Source organism: Benincasa hispida, chromosome 9 (assembly GCF_027475165.1).
Source record: "Benincasa hispida cultivar pf3 chromosome 9, pf3_genome.v1.1, whole genome shotgun sequence".
Lineage (NCBI taxonomy): Eukaryota > Viridiplantae > Streptophyta > Magnoliopsida > Cucurbitales > Cucurbitaceae > Benincasa > Benincasa hispida.
Window position 1 is genome coordinate 97,343,454 of NC_143486.1, and position 20,262 is coordinate 97,363,715.

Below are 20,262 nucleotides of genomic sequence, written 5' to 3' on the forward strand. Positions count from 1 at the left end.
AACTCGTAAATATATATTTTAGAAATTTATTGTGCATAATGTATACTAATCCAGTTGATAGTTTTTTTTTTCTTTTAAAATATATAGGGTGAGAGATCCGAAAGTTGATAATACTAGTCATGCCAATTTATCATGTTAGCTATAGTTGATAGTTTTTTGTTTTAAAAATTGTGTTTGCTTGTGTTTTTTATAATTTTTTTAAAAATGATTTTCATCTTTCTTACATTTTCATTTTTAAGTAGATTCCAAAATATATATATATATATATAAACTATTTTCCCTAGCTTTCAATACTTAGTTTGATTTTTTTAAAACACTCCTAAAAGCAATAACAATCCAAATAAATTGGTAGGTGAAAATTATAAAATTAAATAGTTATCTAATGAAATTATGGTAATTAGTAATAAATCAATCTGAGCCTAACTAGTTAAAGTGTATCCTCAACGAAGATTTTATTTATTTATATATTTATTTTAAAAATCTATCAACGAAGATTAATTCAAAGGTGAGAAAATTTTTAATACATTAATAAATCATTTAACGACATGTCAAATCATGAAAAAGAGTACCACTAAAAAAATTTAAAATTTTTTGCCTTTGTAAAGTAGCAAAAATAAGACATAAAAAATTCAAGTTTTTTAGTTATAGCAAAATGTCACACCGTAATAGACTGTGATATTTTGTTATTATTTATAAATATTTTTAACAGGTTTGTTATTTAAAATAATTTTACTAAAAAGAAAAAGTAATTAGTAATGAGTAATAATAATAATAATTTGATAATTAAAAAAACTGCACAAAAAAAGGTCGCCATCATGTGCGCGTTCTTTGAGCTTACTTCGATCTCTTCCCTTTCCACTTTTTCTTCGAAGATGATTCCGATTCTCCCACCCACTGTAACGTCTCAACCATTAATGGCTTTCTAGCCGTTACAATCCCCCACAATAATCTATTCCCTTCCACCTTCCCTCCTATAAATTCCTCCTCCATCGTTTTCCTTTTCATCATCGCCTTTTCAGATCTGTTCAACTTTCCTTCAATATTCTCTGATCGCAGCACAACAGAGCACAATCAATGGCGAAATCAGCTACTCTCTCCTTTTTGCTTCTATTCCTCTCCTTCCTTTCAGGTAATCATAAGGTTTCTCCAGATCTCTTCAAATTCCGCCAAGTTTTCAAATAATCACTCAACAATTTTCTGCTTCCGATTCTTCTTCTTCTTCTTCTCCTTCTTCAGGACGTGATTTGCTGGCGGTAAATGCACAGGTGAACTCATCGTTATCAAATTAGGGTTTACAGAAACCATCATAAGTACAATTCTCTGAAAACTGAATTTCAATTGCAGAAAACTTGGTGCATTCCGAAGCCTTCGTCGGATCAAGCGACGTTGTTGGCGAATATCAATTTCGCTTGTTCACAGGTAGATTGCAGAATAATGCAAAAAGGATGCCCCTGTTCTTATCCTGATACTTTGATCAACCGTGCCGCCATAGCTATGAGTTTATATTACAACTCCAAGGGGAAGAATCAATGGAATTGCGACTTCAGAGGCTCTGGTCTCATTGTCATCACTGATCCAAGTTAGTTCAATTTCAAAACTAAATTGATTTTGATTTTGAGTTTGAGTTTGATTTTTTTTCTTCATTTTAATCGGTGGTTTAAATTTTGTTGTTGCAGGTTATGGGAACTGTATTTACCCTTGAATTGAAGTATAGGAGGCAAGGCAATGAATTACTTTTGCTCAAAAGCAAATTCTATTAGTTATAAAGTGATTTTTAGCATAAAGTTATATGTATTGTTTTTCAAAATTAAAGTTGTGATGTAAGTGGGAAGAGATATACATTGAAGTTCTCTAGAAAAATAGAAATTTTAAAGAAAAATAAAATAAAATATAGATATTGAATCTTTGTTCTATTTCAACTACGTTGTTCATGTGTGTGTTTTTTTAAAAAGGGATTAAACAATTTTTTTAATTGTAATATCTATTACTTACATTATGGGTCACACCCTCATACTTTAGATGGTTAAACAAGAATATAAAACAAAGGCGCCTTTGAGATGATAATTGATATCTATTTATGTTTCTCATGAATTATATATAATTTTAAGTTATAACTATGTTACCATCCAGCAAAAGATGGTCACGCAGTTAACTTTATATGTATTGTGATTTAAATAAATATTAAATTCGTTATCATTGGAAAAAGAAGTTAAATTTATACATGCATACAAAAAGAAAATATGGAGGTGGATCTTGAATAACACCTATCTTTGTACATCTCATTAAATTTTCAAATTACAATTTATCAATTTTTCTTGAAATATTTTAATTACTTTTCTATGTGTATGATGAGGTTGGAATGCATAAAGATGAGGGATGCTAGGAATGTATTTAACTATTACCCTACACAAAGTGACGGTGAGAAATACAACTTTTTTTTTTAGGGAGAGAAATATAAAATTGATCTAAGGTTGTAACACCCCGATTTATTTTGTAGTTAAACTTTAATTTATTTTGTAATTAAGCTTTAATTTATGTTGGACTACTTGGATAAATAAGAATCTGGGATTTATGTATTTGGTTAAGTTAAAATACAATTTAATTATTCGGAATTAATTAAGTTTTAATTTGACTTGCATTTGGAGATTTGATTATCTATGGAGATAATTAAATTTGTTTGTTGGAGATAATTATATATATTTGGAAGAGGAATGAGGAATTTGGAATTTAGAAAGGAAAAGGAAAGGGTTTTAAGTTTATATTTGCAAGTGGGGAACGAAAAAAAAAAAGAAAAGAAAAGAAAAGAAAATTAGAATTTTTTTTCTTCTCTCTCCTCAGTCGCGTGGTATTAGGGTTGATGCCCTAAAGTCTCGTGTCCTATAGTTTGTAAACAATTTGTACGAACACTTGTGATGTATAATATATGATATTTTACTTCACTTCTTGATTTTGCTCATTTGTTTACTTTATTTTCTTTACCACAAACCAATAAACATAAAATCCCTGATTATCAGTATGTAACTTAAGCATGCATGTGGTGACATACAAGTGAATCATGTCTTAAGTGATAACCAAAATGGTTTGTAGTATATGGATATAGGAGGGAAACCTTATCCTGGTAACATTATGGATGTGGCCCGCTTTGTGGAATGGTCACAAGTGTTGTGACTTGTCACAGATGGTCTGTCTGATCATTCGTGTAGGGGACATGCGAGCGGGGGCATCCTATACAAAGAGTTTGTATAAGATATGATCACAAAGTGTTAATGTCTCGTTATATAACACCGTTCATGATAGAGACTTCACTTCACTAGGATAACCATAGGAGTGAGTTGAGAACTTCTGTCATTGAGGGCGGTCCTTTGAGTTGTATAGGTGCTTGGCCGGATCGCCAACTCGAACCTACCATTTGAGAATTCGTCTGATTTGGGAGCTGGGAACTCAGCTACACAAGATGGAATTCACTCCTTCCTCGAAGTAGGGGCAAGTAGATAGATAGTTCCCTTAAAGGTTGATTCCAGGGCTTGAACGATGTGGCGCCACACACCTTCTCTTGGCCTGAGAGGTGTTCACACATAGTTGGACTATGTTGTATTGTTCATTAGAGGAATCAATGGTACTTAAGGAGTGAGATGTAACTATAGAGGCAAAACGGTAAATTAGTCCAGCTGTACTTACGAGCATCTGTGAAGGGTCATCATACTCATGATTGGTTATATCCGATGGACACAGAAATATATTTGTGGTAAGAAGCGTTCAGCTGTTGGTCTTTAGTGGAATGCCCGACAGTTTACGGATGGTGAACCTTGTAGCTAAAGAGTTTAGTCAGCTATTCATGTACCGTTGGAGCTTCGAGTCACAAGTCCATAAGGTCCCCCTGGTAGCTTGGATAAAGTCGAGAATCAGTTTTTGGGTCAGTTTGAAATGTTCAAATTGACAAGAGGGAGTTCGATTATATATGATATAACTGAACTGGTTAATTATATATGATATAATTGACTAAATGTATGAGATACATTATTTTGAAGGAAATTAGATATAAATATGATTTATATCTAGTAGAGGAGAAATTACTATAGTAGATATATAATATCAAACTATAGGTTAAGAATATAATATGATTATATTCATTTATTAATTAATTGGTCGGTTATGTGACAATTGACTAAAAATTTCTCCTAAATCGTGCAATAGTGGGAAGATCAATTTTGGTTATTGTAACTAAAGAATAAAATGAAAATTGGTTTCATTTTGCAAAGAGTTCGAAAAAATCACTCAAAGTGGGAAAACGTCACGATCGCTTAGTTGAGAGCCTATACGATAGCGCCCATCACCTAAATGATCGCACACCAGCGTATTAAATGATCACACGCGTTCTCTAAACGATCGCTCACCTTCACTAAACGATCACTTAGTGTGCTGATTTTTCTAAATGATCGCTTACTCTTTACTAAACGATCGCTTAGTAAAACCTACACGATCGTATACCTTTCTCTAAGCGACGAGCACCTGACTATACAATAGTCACTTACTATCTCCCACTTGCTTGTCGTTCTACACAATCGTCCCTTTCCTCCTTCCTCTACCAATTCCATCAAAGTCCACTCTTTGGATTCTCACTCCAAGAATACCAAGGGCTTCAAGTAGTGGTGTCGTCCCTGTTTGCTACTTGCTCGTGTGCTGCTGTTCGTGTAGATGATTGTGCTGTTAGGCGACTGATTACTGGGTGATAAGGATCGTAGAGGAGTCGCTTCTACTGGATTGAATTCGAAGTGAAGACAATCTTCGACTGGTACGTTTACTCAATCCATTGTATTTTATTTGTCAAAACATGCCTATAATTAGTATTAAAATACATTCCTGTTTATTAGAATGTATGTGTGGTAATTCGATCACAATGAAATAGGAAAGATCTGAACGCGCTCATGGATACTCTTATTTAAGAGTTCCTTTAATTGGTACCAGAGCCAGGTTCTGATATTCTAATTTTATTGATGCAACGAATTGCATATACATTCATGGTGGGTGGATATCTACTTTCTGTTTAATGGTTAAATTGTTGGTGGATGTGTGGATTTATGGAGTTTTTTGGGATGTTACCTCTGTTTGATTTAATTCTTTTGCATTTTGGTTGATTGTAAAGGTTCCTGCATTTTTAAGCATAATTAATTATTATCGAGTCTGTAATTCAAAGTCAGTTTGAGTTTTGAGTGTTCATGAAGAGGTTCGAAGCAAAAATTGTAGTTCTTCGAGGAAGAAGATGATCAAGGGTTGATCGGGTCGTGTAGACGATGGGGTAAGTGATCGCTGAGTATCGGATGTTCAGGTATCGTCTAATGCGCGCGCATACTAGAAAATCGTTTAGCTCAACAAGCTTCATCGCTTAGTTACTGATTAAACGATCGCGGAGCAAATCGCATAGTAAATCATTTACCTTTCGCCGCATTAAGCGGTCACCTAGACGATCAGACTTCGCAGCCTTGTTGTCGTCTAAGCGATTGTTTAGCTTTTGTGCTATGGTCTAGTGTGTGCCAAGAGATCGTTTTCCTGTGGCGTTTACTAAACAATGGAGTTCTCCTGGCGGTTCAAGACCCGGTTTGCCTGAGAACCGGTTTTCTCAATGGAAAATGTAATAGATAGAGTTATTTCAACCCAATTCATTAATCTTTGGTTTAATACATGAGATGTATGGTTTTTTATATGTCATATGGTATGCACATATAGTAAATCCCACCTTAGGTTATGCATTGGTTATGCATCATCTCTTTATTGTAAATGTTATAATTTAGAGTAGCATGATTTAGTTATGTAAGAGCATGCTCATGCATCAAATAATATAATAGTTATATTTATGCATGCATAAAAAGTATTGACATGCATCATCTTTATATTATAATTGTTATAGTATAAGGGTGTATGGAAAACATGTTTGTTTGGTTATTACGAGTATATATAAAAGTTATGTATAGTAATGACCGAACATTACATGAAGCATGACACTGAGGTTTCTTTATAAGCGTTATAAACACCTAATTGTGCGCAATGTGTTTTAGTTGTTTCTTTTTAATGGTTTTAAAATGTTTAAAACTTGGATAACATAAATCTAAGATCATGGTTTTAATATGATTTGCAACCCTAAGGCTTTAATTTTTTTAATCAATTTAATTAGATTAAATTGACTAATAAAAGGTTAAAGTGTAGCAAATCTATCTATAAGGGATCTTTTGTCTAAGGTGGGTTCTATCTAGGCTGGAGTATTTAAGTTAATAGAAATGTAACATCCCTACCTGGGAACTTACTTGGAAAGGTGAATTAGATAGATTTGATGCATGCATACAAGTTAATGATAGTTCATTAAAATGTTTAAATGTGACTACTTAAACTTGTTCATAATTCATAGACAAAAGTTGTTTATGAGCGGACTTAAAAAGATACTTAGACTAAAATCAGTAGTCGGATTGTCTAGGTTAATGAACCCCCAGGTAGAATATTCAGTGGGAGGTACTTGGGGTATATGATGCTTCTCTTAAACCTTTCACGTTTCTCTTATATAGTCCACACCGTGAGATCTACCCTCGGCCTCATGGCATCTTGGGAGTATCCCCCTAAAGAATGGTGTTTGAGTAGGTCAATATTAAGGCGGATGGAAAGAGTGTTCATAATAAGTGGGAGCGGGAGGTGCGACAGCATATCCCTCGGTCTCCCTTGTTGGATTGAATAAAGTTTCTGCACATCGCCTTGAGGCACCCTGGGAGTGTCCCCCTATAGGATGACAGTTTTGCGCGTTTCTTTATTTGATCTCCAGTAAGAGGATAAGGTTACTGAAGGAAATCAAAAATGAGATTTTCGTGAGCAGTGGAAGCAAGACCATTCCAAATTACAATCATGAATCAAAAAATCATTTACAGTTGACTTCAAAACAAGAGGTTATACAATGTATAGAGAAGTTACAACATGAACATCAAATGTACAAAAGGAAAAACTATACTAACAACGGCAGAAGCGTCTCCACGCTCCGATGCACACTCTGATCGAACAAATCAACCACGAACACTCGATCTACACGACCACAACACCGAATGAACACAGCACGAACACTTCGCGCTCATCCTCAGCGATCTCCTCGGTCATGAACTCCTTCGCAACACGAACGGCTCTGCAGCACCACGAACGGCCTTCGGAAAACCTCGACGGTGTCGAGTTGAGTCTGACACCACCAACAAGGCGACCTTGCTATTCTCGATGTGAGAATCCATAGGGTGGGCTCTGTTCGAACTTGGTGTGAGGCAGACGAACGGAGGAAACAACGATCGCGTACATGACTGGGCAAGTGGGAGAAGTCGGAGACCTATCGTATAGGTTGATGCCCAATCGTTTCGATAAAGTTATGCGATCATCTAGAAAAAGCTATGCGATCGTTTAGCTCGGTTGATTCTACACGATCGTTTACCTTGGGCCAGCGATCGCCTAGCAAAGCTATGCGATCATTTAGTAAACACTGCACGATCGTTTAGCTCGCACCTGCACGATCGTTTAGCTCGCTCAGCCGTCGTTTAGTAAATCTATATTTACTTGATGACTTCCGTGAGTTTCTTTTCGCCGGAGAGAAAACTCAAATTCTTTTCAAACTTTTTTGTGAAATCTTCTGTAAAAACTTTTTTTTCAAAATAGGAAACCGATTTCCTTTTAAACTCACGGTTACCATGATCAATAACGACCCACTACTTTGGTTATTTAAAAGAAAAACTATTAATGATCTAATAATTAATATTCTTATAAACATAAATGATAACCAACTTATCGTACTATATTTATAACCTATAGTTTTAATATTTCATCTCATGAAACATATAAACCATAGTTCTTTTCTTATTCCATGGTACTTAATGTAAATCTCATTTACATCAATCCTCCACTAGATGTATCTCATATGTCATACCGATTATATCATATATAATCAAAATACCTTTTGTCAATTTGAACATTTCAAATCAACACCAAGAACTGATCCTTCAACATGAATCCAAACTACCAAGGGGACCTCATGGACCTGTAGATCTGAATCTCCAACGGTTCATGAATAACTGACTAAACTCTTTAGTTATGAGATCCACCATCCGTTAATTGCCAAGTACTCCACTAAAGACCGACAGCTGAACTCTCCTCACTACAGATATATTATGTGTCCATCTTAACCAATGAGCAGTGTGACAACCCTTCACAGATCCCTCGTAAGTACAGCTGGGCCAATAATCGTTATGCCCCTGTAGTTACATCTGTCTCCTTAAGTACCACTGATCCCTCTAATGAACATAAATCATAGTCCTATTATGACTGAGTCTTCTCTTCTAAAGAGAACCTGTGGCCACTATGTTCAAGCCCCAAAATCAGTCCTTAAAGGAGCAATCTTTCTACTTATCTCTGCTTCGGGAAAGGAGTGAATTCCATATTGTGGATTGAGTTCCCAGCTTCTAGATCAGACAAATCCCCAAGAAGGTAGGCATGTTGAGTTGGCAATCTGGCCACTCTCACCCATACTAATCAAAGGACTATCCTTAAAGGTAGGAGTTTACAAAATACTCAGGATTGAGGTCGTGTCACCTATGGTCGTTTAGGTGAGATGTAAGTCTCTAGTATCAATGGCGTTATATACAAAGTCTAGTCATCTCGTGGTCCAGGTCTTATACAAACTCGTTGTATAGGACACCCCTGCTCCACGTCTCCACACGAATGGTCAGGATCTATCATCTGTAGTAGTTTACAACACTTGCAAACCTCTACAAAGCAGACCGTATCCATAGTGTCACCAGGATCAGGTATCCCACCTTAATCCTTATACTACAAAACGATTTAGGTTATCACTTAAGGCATGATCCACTTGTATATCACATATACATGCTTAAGTTCACATAAGATAACCAAGGAGCTTTGTTTATTGGATATGAGTAAATGCCAGAATTAAATAACATTTATTTTATTCATTGAACAATGTGTATCTTTACAAAATAATGAGACTCCGGGAGAATTAGGATACCAATCCCAACAATCTTCCACTTGTTCTAATGACTCGGGAGATTAATGTACAATACAATATAAAAATGTACAATATATAATAAACTAGGGCATACCCCATATCATCTCCCACTTGCCCTAGACAAGATGCCACATGTCTTGCAGACTAGACTCTCTAGGTGACCCTCGAACACTTTAATAGTGAGGGCCTTTGTAAAGGGAACAACAACGTTGTGCTCCGATGTGATCTGCTCGACTATCACATCACCGCGACGCACAATCTCCCTGATCAGGTGATATTTCCATTCTATGTGCTTACCTCAACGATGACTCCGAGGCTCCTTCGAATTTGCCACAGCCCCGCTGTTATCACAATACAGTGTGATCGGCAAATCCATATTTGGAACAACTTCCAAATCTGTAAGGAACTTCCTCAGCCAAATAACCTCCTTGCTTGATGCTTCACCAAACTATAGCCCCTTCATTCAGAGTAAACACTGAACCCCATGTTGATTTGCGAGAATCTCGATTGGTCTGAAAGTCAGAGTTCGTGTATCCTGTAAGGATTAGATCCTTATCTCCATACACAAGCATGTAGTCCCTCGTTCTTCGAAGATACTTGAGGATCGTCTTGATCATCGTCCAGTGACCAAATCCTAGATTGGACTGATACCGATTGACAATCCCTACTGCATAGTAAATGTCGGGTATGGTACACAACATTGCATACATCATGCTTCCTACAGTAGAAGCATAGGGAATTCGTCTCATCTTCTCAACCTCTTGAGGTGTCTTAGGACATTGATCCTTAGACAGAACGATTCCATGCCTGAAAGGTAACAAACCCCTCTTGGAATCTTGCATCATGTACCTGATCAACATTTGATCAATGTACGATACTCGAGACGGGGCTAACCATTTGTTCTTGCGATCCCAAATGATCTGGATCTCGAGAACATACTGTGCCTCACCCAAATCTTTCATTTGGAACTGGGCAGCTAGCCTACTCTTAATGTCAGTCAAATATCCTACATCATTCCCAAGGAGTATGATATCATCCGCATACAGTACCAGGAAAGCAATTGAGCTATTGATGATCTTCTTGTAAACATAAGGCTCATCAACGTTCTGGTCAAAGCCAAACGACTTGACAGCAGTGTCAAATCTGATTTTCCAAGATCGAGATGCTTGTTTCAGTCTATAAATGGATCTATTAAGCTTGCAAACTTTTTGCTCTTGATTTGGAACTACGAACCCCTGTGGTTGAGTCATATAGATGGTCTCCTCAAGATTACCATTGAGAAAGGAAGTCTTAACGTCCATTTGTCATATTTCATAATCATAAAATGTGGCTATGGACAGGAGAATTTGGATAGACTTAAGCATGATAACAGGTGAGAAAGTTTCCTCATAGTCAACTCCCTCAACTGAGGTATAACCTTTTGCCACGAGTCTAGCCTTAAAGGTTTGCACCTTTCCATCTACACCTCTCTTTCACTTATAGATCCACTTACACCCAATAGGTATTACCCCATCAGATGGATCAACAAGCTCCCAAACGTTGTTGAAGTACATAGACTCCATTTCCTTGTTCATGGCCTTGACCCATTCATCTCTGTCAACATCTTCCATTGCTTTCTTAAAAGACAATGGATTCTCGACCCCATCATTCATAATGATGTTTTAGACTTCAGTCAAACCCATATAGCGATCCGGTGGGTTCATAACCCTCCCACTATGTCAAGGCAGTCTCAACTCTTGAGTTGGTTGACTAGACGTTCCGACCTCAACAACTCTTGTTGATCTTTCAGCCTGCTTAACAACTCTTGTTGAACCCTCAGCAGTCTCAGTCTCACTTGAGATCTCATGTAAAACGAGCTTACTTCGTGGCTTATGATCCCTCATGTGATTTTCTTCCAAAAAGATAGCATTAATGGAAACAAACACTTTGTTCTCACTCGCATCATAGAAGTATCCTTCTTTCATTTCTTTGGGATAGCCCACAAAGAGGCAAACCTTCGAACGCAGTTCCAACTTCTTTGGGTTAGTCACTAGCACATGTGCCGGATAGCCCTAAATCCGAAAGTGGCATAAACTACTTATACGGCCTCTCCATAACTCAATAGGTGTTTCAAAAACAATTTTCGAGGGAACATTGTTCAGGTATAACATGTAGTCTGCACTGCATAACCCCAAAACGAGTCTAGAAGATGAGCATAACTCATCATAGATCGAACCATATCCAACAAGGTCCTGTTTTTCCTTTCTGATACACCATTCTGCTGAAGTGTACCTGGGGCCGAGAGTTGGGACGCAATCCTATGTTTTATCATATAGTTTTAGAACTGGAGGTTCATATACTCTCCACCACGATCAGATCGTAGTGTTTTATCTTCTTACCTAACAAGTTTTCAACTTCAGCCTTATACTCCTTGAACTTATCAAGAGCTTCAGACTTACGTTGCATTAGGAAGAGATACCCAAACCTTGAATAATCATCTATGAAAAAGATGAAATATTCATACCTACCTCAAGCTCTAACATTCATCGAACCACAGAGGTCTGAATGTACAAGCTCCAAGGCTTCCTTGGCTCTGTAACCTTTTCCAGTAAAAGATCATTTGGTCATCTTACCTTCAAGGCATGACTCACATACCAGCAATGAATTTTCTTCTAAACTCTTTAGAAGTCCACTTTTGACCAACTTCTCAATCCTATTGAGGTTGATGTGAACTAACCTTAGATGCCAAAGATGGTCGTTTTCCTTTGGAGAAACCTTTGGTCTTTTAGTTGTTGTTGCCGTACTGAATATTTCAGTGTTAAACAAAGCTTTTATGACTAACGACCTTATTACATATAAGTTATTTTCCATTGAACCATAACCAATCTCCATTCCATTCTTGAAAATAAACACTTAATTCTCTGAAAAGGAGACGGTATAGCCTTGTTCAATGAGACAAGAAATCGAGATTGAGTTCCTCTTAATATGAGGAACTACAAAAACATTATCCAGTAACAGATAATGTTTCTTGTCAACAAATAACTTCAGCCTGCCTACAGCAACAGCTAAAACAACCTTATCATTACCGACTCGAAGAGTCATCTCTCCCTGTGGCAACGTTTTCTAGGAACTAAATCCTTGGTAAAAGGAACTGACATGATTGGTGGCACCTGAATCTAGGATCCAGGCAGAATCATCATTCTCTACCAGACATGTCTTCAAGACCAATAAATCATATTTACTGTCTTGTCTCCTCTTTTGGAGAATAGAGGGATGGAGGTCATTTTCCACGAAATTCGTTTCACATGATTTTTTCTACTGTAATAAATTGGTCATTTTTAAAAGCTTTAAATAGAAATACTAATGGGTTGTTGAAAAGAAACACACATTAACCTACGTTAGGTTTTAAGCAAATACTAGTTGTAAAACAAAACAACATCCAATAAGGTTTTAACAAAACTAACATGAACCCCGTGTGACATCTAGTTTCGCAATGACGCTTCAAAGGTTTAGGACAAAAGCCGCCGAAGGGAGGTCAATCATCCCTCCTCTGAATTGAGAAGATCTCAAGCAGTCATTAATATCAGAGCAACTCTGGTTCCTATAACGACAAGCCATCATTGATTTGGCCAAGAAATCGTTAACTTACTTAACAATCTCCCCTAAGTGTGACTCGCCATTTTAAGCCCAAATTCGTCCCAAAAGGTCAATCCGATGGGAAAAAATCCGATTGAGGCAAAACCTAAAGCGACCTATCCATTTCTAGAGTTCACCTTGATATTGACCAACTGCACAAAACCCATCCGAGGGGGGCCGCATCGAAGGCGACACGAGGGCATACAGAATGATCTCACAGTGTGAACCAATGACAGAGACCATAGAACGTGTTGGCACACACCCTTCACCCACTTACTATAAATACTCTCTTTATCCATTTTGATATTGACTCATACAAACACCATTCGAAAGGGGATGCATCCTGGGGCATCTCGAGGCCAAGCATGAATCTCACGGTGTGAACATACAGGGAGTAATGTGAGTGGAATCATAGACATATCTGATACGCATCCTCCTCCCACTGAGTATTTTATAACCTAGGGTTTAGTTTACTTAGAAAAAACATGGCTAAGGATTTTAACTAAGTGACTTTTTGGTTTTCCCAAGAGTAACATTTACCTTGGATAGTTGAACAACTTTTGATCATCATCCATTAAACTCTTTAACGGAGTCTTTGACCAAAACGTCGCATGCTTGTTGAAAATTTATCTAATTCACCTTTCCAGGTAGGTTCCCAGGTAGGGGTATTATGTTTCCGTCAACTTAAGTATCCCAGCGTAGCCAGAACCCGCCTTAGACAAAAGGTTCGTTACAGATAGATTTACAAGAAATTTAATCTTTTATTCCAACCAATTTAATCCTATTAAACCGATTTTAAAAGATTAATCTAGGTTACTAAACTCTTTAAAACCATTTGAACTTAGGTCTATCTCAATCCAATTTTAAAACCTTTTTAAAAAACTTGAGTTCACCCTAAGTTCGCATACAACTCTGAATTATTGATTTTAGGTCTAATTTCCTTTATAACACTTATAAATAGAAACAACCACAACGTGAAGCTAACACATGAAAGGCATTCATAACGCTTATAAACGGCCTAAGTGTCATGCTCAATACATTGTCCATTCATTGCTACTTCTTTTATATAACACTTATAAAAAACCGCAATGAAACAAACAAAACCTTGTTCCATTCACCCTTAGACTATAACACTTATAAAAAAAGGATGATGCATGATAATGCTCACTGCATGCAAAATATAACTCTTATATTTCATGATGCATGGACATGCTTTTAAGTAATTTCTTCATGCAATATTATAACATTTATAATACATGATGCATGAGTAATTGCACAACCTAAGGTGGATTTTTAACTATATGAAAAAAATTTTGACATATAAGTACCATACATCACATGTAAAAGCAATAAGAGATGATGAACTAGGTAAAATTACCTTAAAACACAAAAGGGAAAGCTAACTATTACAAAGACAAGGAGTCTCCGGTTCAAACAGGCGAACCAGCTCTTGAACCGCTCGACAAAGCATCGCTTCTTCAACATCCATCGTGTATAAAGCAACCCGTGATCGTCTACATGATAAAACAAACCCTTCGTTCTATCGCTTACCAGCGCTCTAGAGTTAAACGATAGTTTAGCATCTACTATACGATCGTCTAGAAAAATCCAAACGATCGCTTAGTTATTACTACACGATCGTGTACCTTTACTAAGCGATGAAGTTTGAAGTACACGATTGCTTAGCGCACTCCATACGACGCCCGCCTTCTGCGATCGTCTAAGCGACTATGATGCCACGAAGCACCATCGCCTAAGCGATCGCTTAGCTAGCGTCTCCATATCGCATACGTGCGATCGCATAGGTAGTAACGAAGCGATGAAGCTTGCTAACTACATGATCATCTAGTGCACGCCTTTTACTAAATGACGAGCATCACATGCTCGGATCGATTAGAAAATACTATACGATCCTAAAAAAAAAAAAAAAAAACTAAACGACCGCTTAGTAAAATCCCTACAATCGTTTACCTGAGGCTACATGATCCGATCAACGCTTGATCTTCTTCTTCGTTGAAAACTACATCGCCATGCGCCGAAGATTCATCAAGAACGACTTGACGAACCCAAACTTTTCAAATTACAGACTTGATTGCAAAGTTAATTTCGCCCAAAAACGCAGGGGCCCTTACAATTAACATAGTTTTAACAAAAAAGGCAATTTAAACCGAAACATTCATCAAATTCATCCACAAATGCAAAAAACAGTTAACTACAAATGCAGAAACCCACCGCGACTGTAAAAATTGTTCAATTCAGATCAGTAATTTGAAATATCAGAGAACCTGATTTTGATACCAATTAAAGGAAATCGGAAACGAGATTTCTGTGAGCAGCGGAAGCAAGACCATTCCAAATTACAATCATGAGTCAATAAATCATTTACAGTCGACTTAACAAACGGTTATACAATGTATAGAGAAATTACAGCATGAACATCAAATGTACAAAAGAAAAAACTATACTAACAATGGCAGAAGCGTCTCCACGCTCCGATGCGCACTCTGATCGAGCAAAGCAACCATGAACACTCGGTCTACATGACCACAACACCGAATGAACACAGCACGAACACTTCACGTTCGTTCTCAACGATCTCCTTGGTCACGAACTCCTTCGCAACACGAACAGCTCCACAGCACCACGAACGGCCTTCGAAAAACCTCGACGATGTTGAGTTGAGTCTGACACCACCAACAAGGCGACCTTGGTATTCTTAGTGTGAGAATCCAAATGGTGGGCTCTGTTTGAACTTGGTGTGAGGCAGACAAATGGAGGAAACAATGATCGCATACACGACTAGGCAAGTGGGAGAAGTCGGAGACCTATCGTATAGGTCGATGCCCAATCGTTTAGATAAAGTTATGTGATCGTCTAGCAAAAACTATGCGATCATCTAGCTCTATCATTTAGCTCGGTCGATTCTACACGATTATTTACCTTGGGCCAGCGATCGTCTAGCAAAACTATGCGATCGTTTAGTAAACATTGCACGATCGTTTAGCTCGCACCTGCACGATCGTTTAGCTCGCTCAGCTGTCATTTAGTAACTCTGTATTTACTTGATGACTTCCGTGAGTTTCTTTTTGCCGGAGAGAAAACTCAAATTCTTTTCAAACTTTTTTGTGAAATCTTCTGTAAAAACTTTTTTCAAAATAGGAAACCGATTTCCTTTTAAACTCACGGTTACCATGATCAATAACGACCCACTACTCTGGTTATTTAAAAGAAAAACTATTAATGATCTAATAATTAATATTATTATAAACATAAATGATAACCAACTTATCATACTATATTTATAACCTATAGTTTTAATATTTCATCTCATGAAACATATAAACCATAATTCTTTTTCTATTCTATGGTACTTAATGTAAATCTCATTTACATCAATCCTCCACTAGATGTATCTCATACATCATACCGATTATATCACATATAATCAAAATACCTCTTGTCAATTTGAACATTTCAAATCAACACCAAGAACTGATCCTTCAACATGAATCCAAGCTACCAAGGGGACCTCATGGACTTGTAGATCCGAAGCTCCAGCGGTACGTGAATAACCGACTAAACTTTTTAGTCACGGGATCCACCATCCATTAACTGCCAGGCACTTCACTATAGACCGACAGTTGAACTCTCCTTACTACAGATATATTATGTATCCATCTTAACCAATGAGTAGTGCGATAACCCTTCATAGATCCCTCGTAAGTACAGCTGGGCCAATAATCGTTATGTTTCTGTAGTTACATCTATCTCTTTAAGTACCACCGATCCCTCTAATGAACATAAATCATAGTCCTACTATGATTGGGTTTTCTCTTCTAAAGAGAAGCTGTGGCCACTATGTTTAAGCCCCGAAATCAGCCCTTAAGGGAGCAATCTCTTTACTTATCCCTACTTCGGGAAAGGAGTGAATTTCATATTGTGGATTGAGTTCCTAGCTCCCAGATCAGACAAGTCCCTAAAAAGGTAGGCATGTTGAGTTGGCAATCTAGCCACTCTCACCCATACTAATCAAAAGACTACCTTCAAAGGCAAGAGTTCACAAAACACTCAGGATTGAGGTCGTATCACCTATGGTCGTTTAGGTGAGATGCAAGTCTCTAGTATCAACGACGTTATATATAGAATCTAGTCATCTCATGGTCCAGGTCTTATACAAACTCTTTGTATAAGACACCCTCAGTCCACGTCTCCATAGAATAGTCAGGATCTACCATCTGTAGTAGTTTACAACACTTACAAACCTCTACAAAGCGGCCGTATCCGTAGTGTCACAAGGATCAGGTATCCCACCTTAGTCCTTATACTACATATCGATTTAGGTTATGACTTATGGCATGATCCACTTGTATATCACATATACATGCTTAAGTTCACATAAGATAACCAAGGAGCTTTGTTTATTGGATATGAGTAAATGTCAGAATTAAATAACATTTATTTTATTCATTGAACAATGTGTATCTTTACAAAACAATGAGACTCCGGGAGAATTAGGACACCAATCCCAATAGTTACTTAGTCTCTTGACCTAATCTACTTCTTCCTTACGGTGGGCTCATTAAGGCAGGACTCTGGCACCGAAAGCGAGGGGTCACACTTACGCGAAATTGTTAAAGGTTAACAGTTCTGGACCGAATAAATGGTGGTTGTTACGTTCAGTTCCAAGAGTTTGTTTTGCCTAATGTTTGAGAGGTTTCATCCCAGTGAAGGGGCATCTGATCACCCCACCGATGACGTTTTTCCTGCCTCGCTTAGGCATCATTGCAAAATAGAAGTCTTATATTTAGGGTACTTGAAACTGTTTTGCAAAATTAATTGGTTAAAATGTGGTTTAGCAAAATCTAATTAAAGTTTTGTTCGTTTTTAAGCAACAGTATTTTAAAAATGGCCACAACCACTTTAACTTTGCTAAGTGCTGAGAAATTAACTGGCGATAACTTTTCAACATGGAAATACATGATCATGACAATATTGATCATCGAGGATCTCATGTTTTCCCTTATAGAGGTTTGTCCTCCTATTCTAGATTCGAATGCCGCTCGAAATGTTCAGAAGGCATATGAACGATGGACACAGGCGAATGAGAAGGCCCGAGCCTATATCTTGGAAAGTCTTTCTGAAGTCTTGGCCAAGAAGCATGAGCCCATGGTCTCAACGCATGAGATCATGGAGTCCTTACGGGGAATGTTTGGACAACGGTCTGAACAGCTCATGCACGAGGCTCTTAAGTATATATTCAACTACAAAATGGAAGAAGGCAGCTCTGTTCGTGAACATGTGCTTAACATGATGGTCCACTTCAATGTGGCGAAGTTGAATGGGTTTACCATCGATGAAGGCGGTAAGGTTAGCATAATCCTGCATTCTTTTCCGTAGAGTTTTCTGCACTTTGTTAGTAATGTGATTCTTAACAAAGTGAAATACAACCTTACAACTTTCCTCAACGACTTGCAGACCTACCAATCTTTACTATAAAATAAGGAGAGTAAGAAAGGTGAGGCAAATGTTGTTTCATCTTCCAGGACGTTCCATAGAGGTTCAACCTCAGGAACGAAGTCTGCACCTTCTACTTCTAACTTTGCAAAGGGGAAGAAGAAGAAGGGTGGTAAGGGAAAAGAGAAGGCGCCTGCTAACCCCCCACCTATCGCCCCAAGAAGGCATCCACCGCCGGTTGAAAAGGGAATGAGTTTCCACTGTAGCTAGGATGGACCCTGGAAGAGGAACTGTCCTCGTTGGTCGAAGGAAAAGAAGGCTGCCAAGGCTAAGACCAAGGTAGATAAAGGTAAATATGATTTACTTGTACTTGAAACTTGTTTAGTGAAGAATGATGATTTTGTCTGGATAATTGATTCGGGTGCCACTAATCATGTTTGTTCTTTTTTTCAGGGGATTAGATCCTGGCGACAATTGGAGGCTGGTTAGTTACGATGTGAGTAGGCATCGGGCACGTTGTCTCAACTGTGGTAGTGGGAGGGATCCAATTATCTTTACAAAATAGGTTTCTAATTTTGATTGATGTATATATTGTTCTTGAACTTAAGAGGAACCTAATTTCTGTAAAGTGCTTGCTACAATGTAAATACACTGTTTCGTTTAATGTGGATAAAGCGTTTATTCATAAAGATGGTGTTAATATTTGTATAGCGTATCTGGAAAGTAACTTGTATATGCTAAGGCTGTTAGCCAATAGTTCCCTCCATAACATAGAATTGTCTAAAACTGCTGTAACTCAAACTAAACATCGACGTATTTCTCCAAAAGAAAATGTCCAACTTTGGCACTTGATAACGGGCAGAAATGCACGTTATTACAGTGCTAAGTTCTTAAACAATGTTGGCTTGCGTTGATAAAATATGTTAGATTGCGTCCAAAAAGCATTAAGTTCATAACATTGCGGTCGCATGCGTCCATCGCATAGAAACAATTAACTTTTGTGTTTTTATGCAGAATATGCATTGACGCAAGGCGAAAAGCACGATCACAAGAAATCAACGGTCAAGCATAGCATTACCGCAAAGCTTTGCGGTGATTTGTGTTCACAAACATCTGCTCAAGAAGGATTGCCGCATAGAGTCGGCGCAACTTGGTGGGCTCATCTGGGTGAAAGGCATAACTAATCATGATGGGATAGAAAGTTAATGACGGTCGAATCCGAATTAAGTTGACAAGCCGCTAACGATAACAAAGTATACTCAGCTTTTCGGTGACAAATATTCGGCGCATCAGTCAGAGAATTAAAGCCATCCCATCTGTGCAATCATAAGAGAGAAGCTGCCCTTCACCTTGAAGCTCTATAAATACCGAAGGCATCCTTCAGAAAAGGGGTTCACGAGTTCAGAATTCAGCAAGTCTTTGTTCATAGCTTTAGCCGTGTTCATAGTTTTCTTTTATTTTTAAAGCGGAGCAAGAGAAGAGCTTAGACGCTAGAAGATCGCTCAAGGCAACTCGAGAGAGAACTCAAAGGCATAGAAAGCAGAGAGCAAGCCAACTCTCGCGAGAGCGAGATTATCTTTTGAACACGAATAGAAAAGACAGTGTAAAAGCCTGGGAAGCAAGAGATTGCTACCAGGCTCTTTATTCTCTTCTTGCATTGTTATTTTGTACTTCAACTTTATATTTATACAATGGAAATTCTTATTCTACATCTGTTCACTCTCTTAGCACGCATGAGTAGCTAAATTTATTGAATGGGTTGAGAAGAACTAAGCTAACATGACCTAGGATCTTCATCGAATGCGATTATCTTGTTTTATGTTGTGCCCAACACCCATTTAGAGCTACTCGAGAGAGAGTCTAAAGAAAGAATCTGAGACTTTAGAGAGCTAGGTTAGAATTTAGACTTGAGAGAGCAAGATTAGATCTGCATAAACAAGAGATAGGGACTTAGAGATAAGCTCTGTTTGTTAACCTGCATCGCATGCACCCTAGAGATAAGTATGATATTATATGGTCGCCTTATTTGTGTATGTGTCATTTTGTCATCGCATAAATAAGAATAGAAGCTTATGTGTAGGTCCTATAGACTTATCGCATATATCGCATGCGCTCTAGCCTTAGAAGCCGTAGCATTCACATCGAGAGATGGTTTACTA

General features: G+C 37.7%; 1 protein-coding gene across 1 annotated transcript; it reads left to right on the forward strand.

The window, feature by feature from the left end:
• The first annotated feature begins 809 nt into the window (after positions 1 to 809).
• LOC150034234 (major pollen allergen Ole e 10-like) lies at positions 810 to 1,919 on the forward strand. The gene is made up of 4 exons (XM_090318066.1): positions 810 to 1,129; positions 1,237 to 1,265; positions 1,345 to 1,579; positions 1,677 to 1,919. Exons 1-4 carry the CDS (start codon positions 1,075 to 1,077, stop codon positions 1,700 to 1,702), a joined length of 345 nt encoding a protein of 114 aa, XP_090174192.1. The 5' UTR covers positions 810 to 1,074; the 3' UTR covers positions 1,703 to 1,919.
• Positions 1,920 to 20,262: the final 18,343 nt, after the last annotated feature.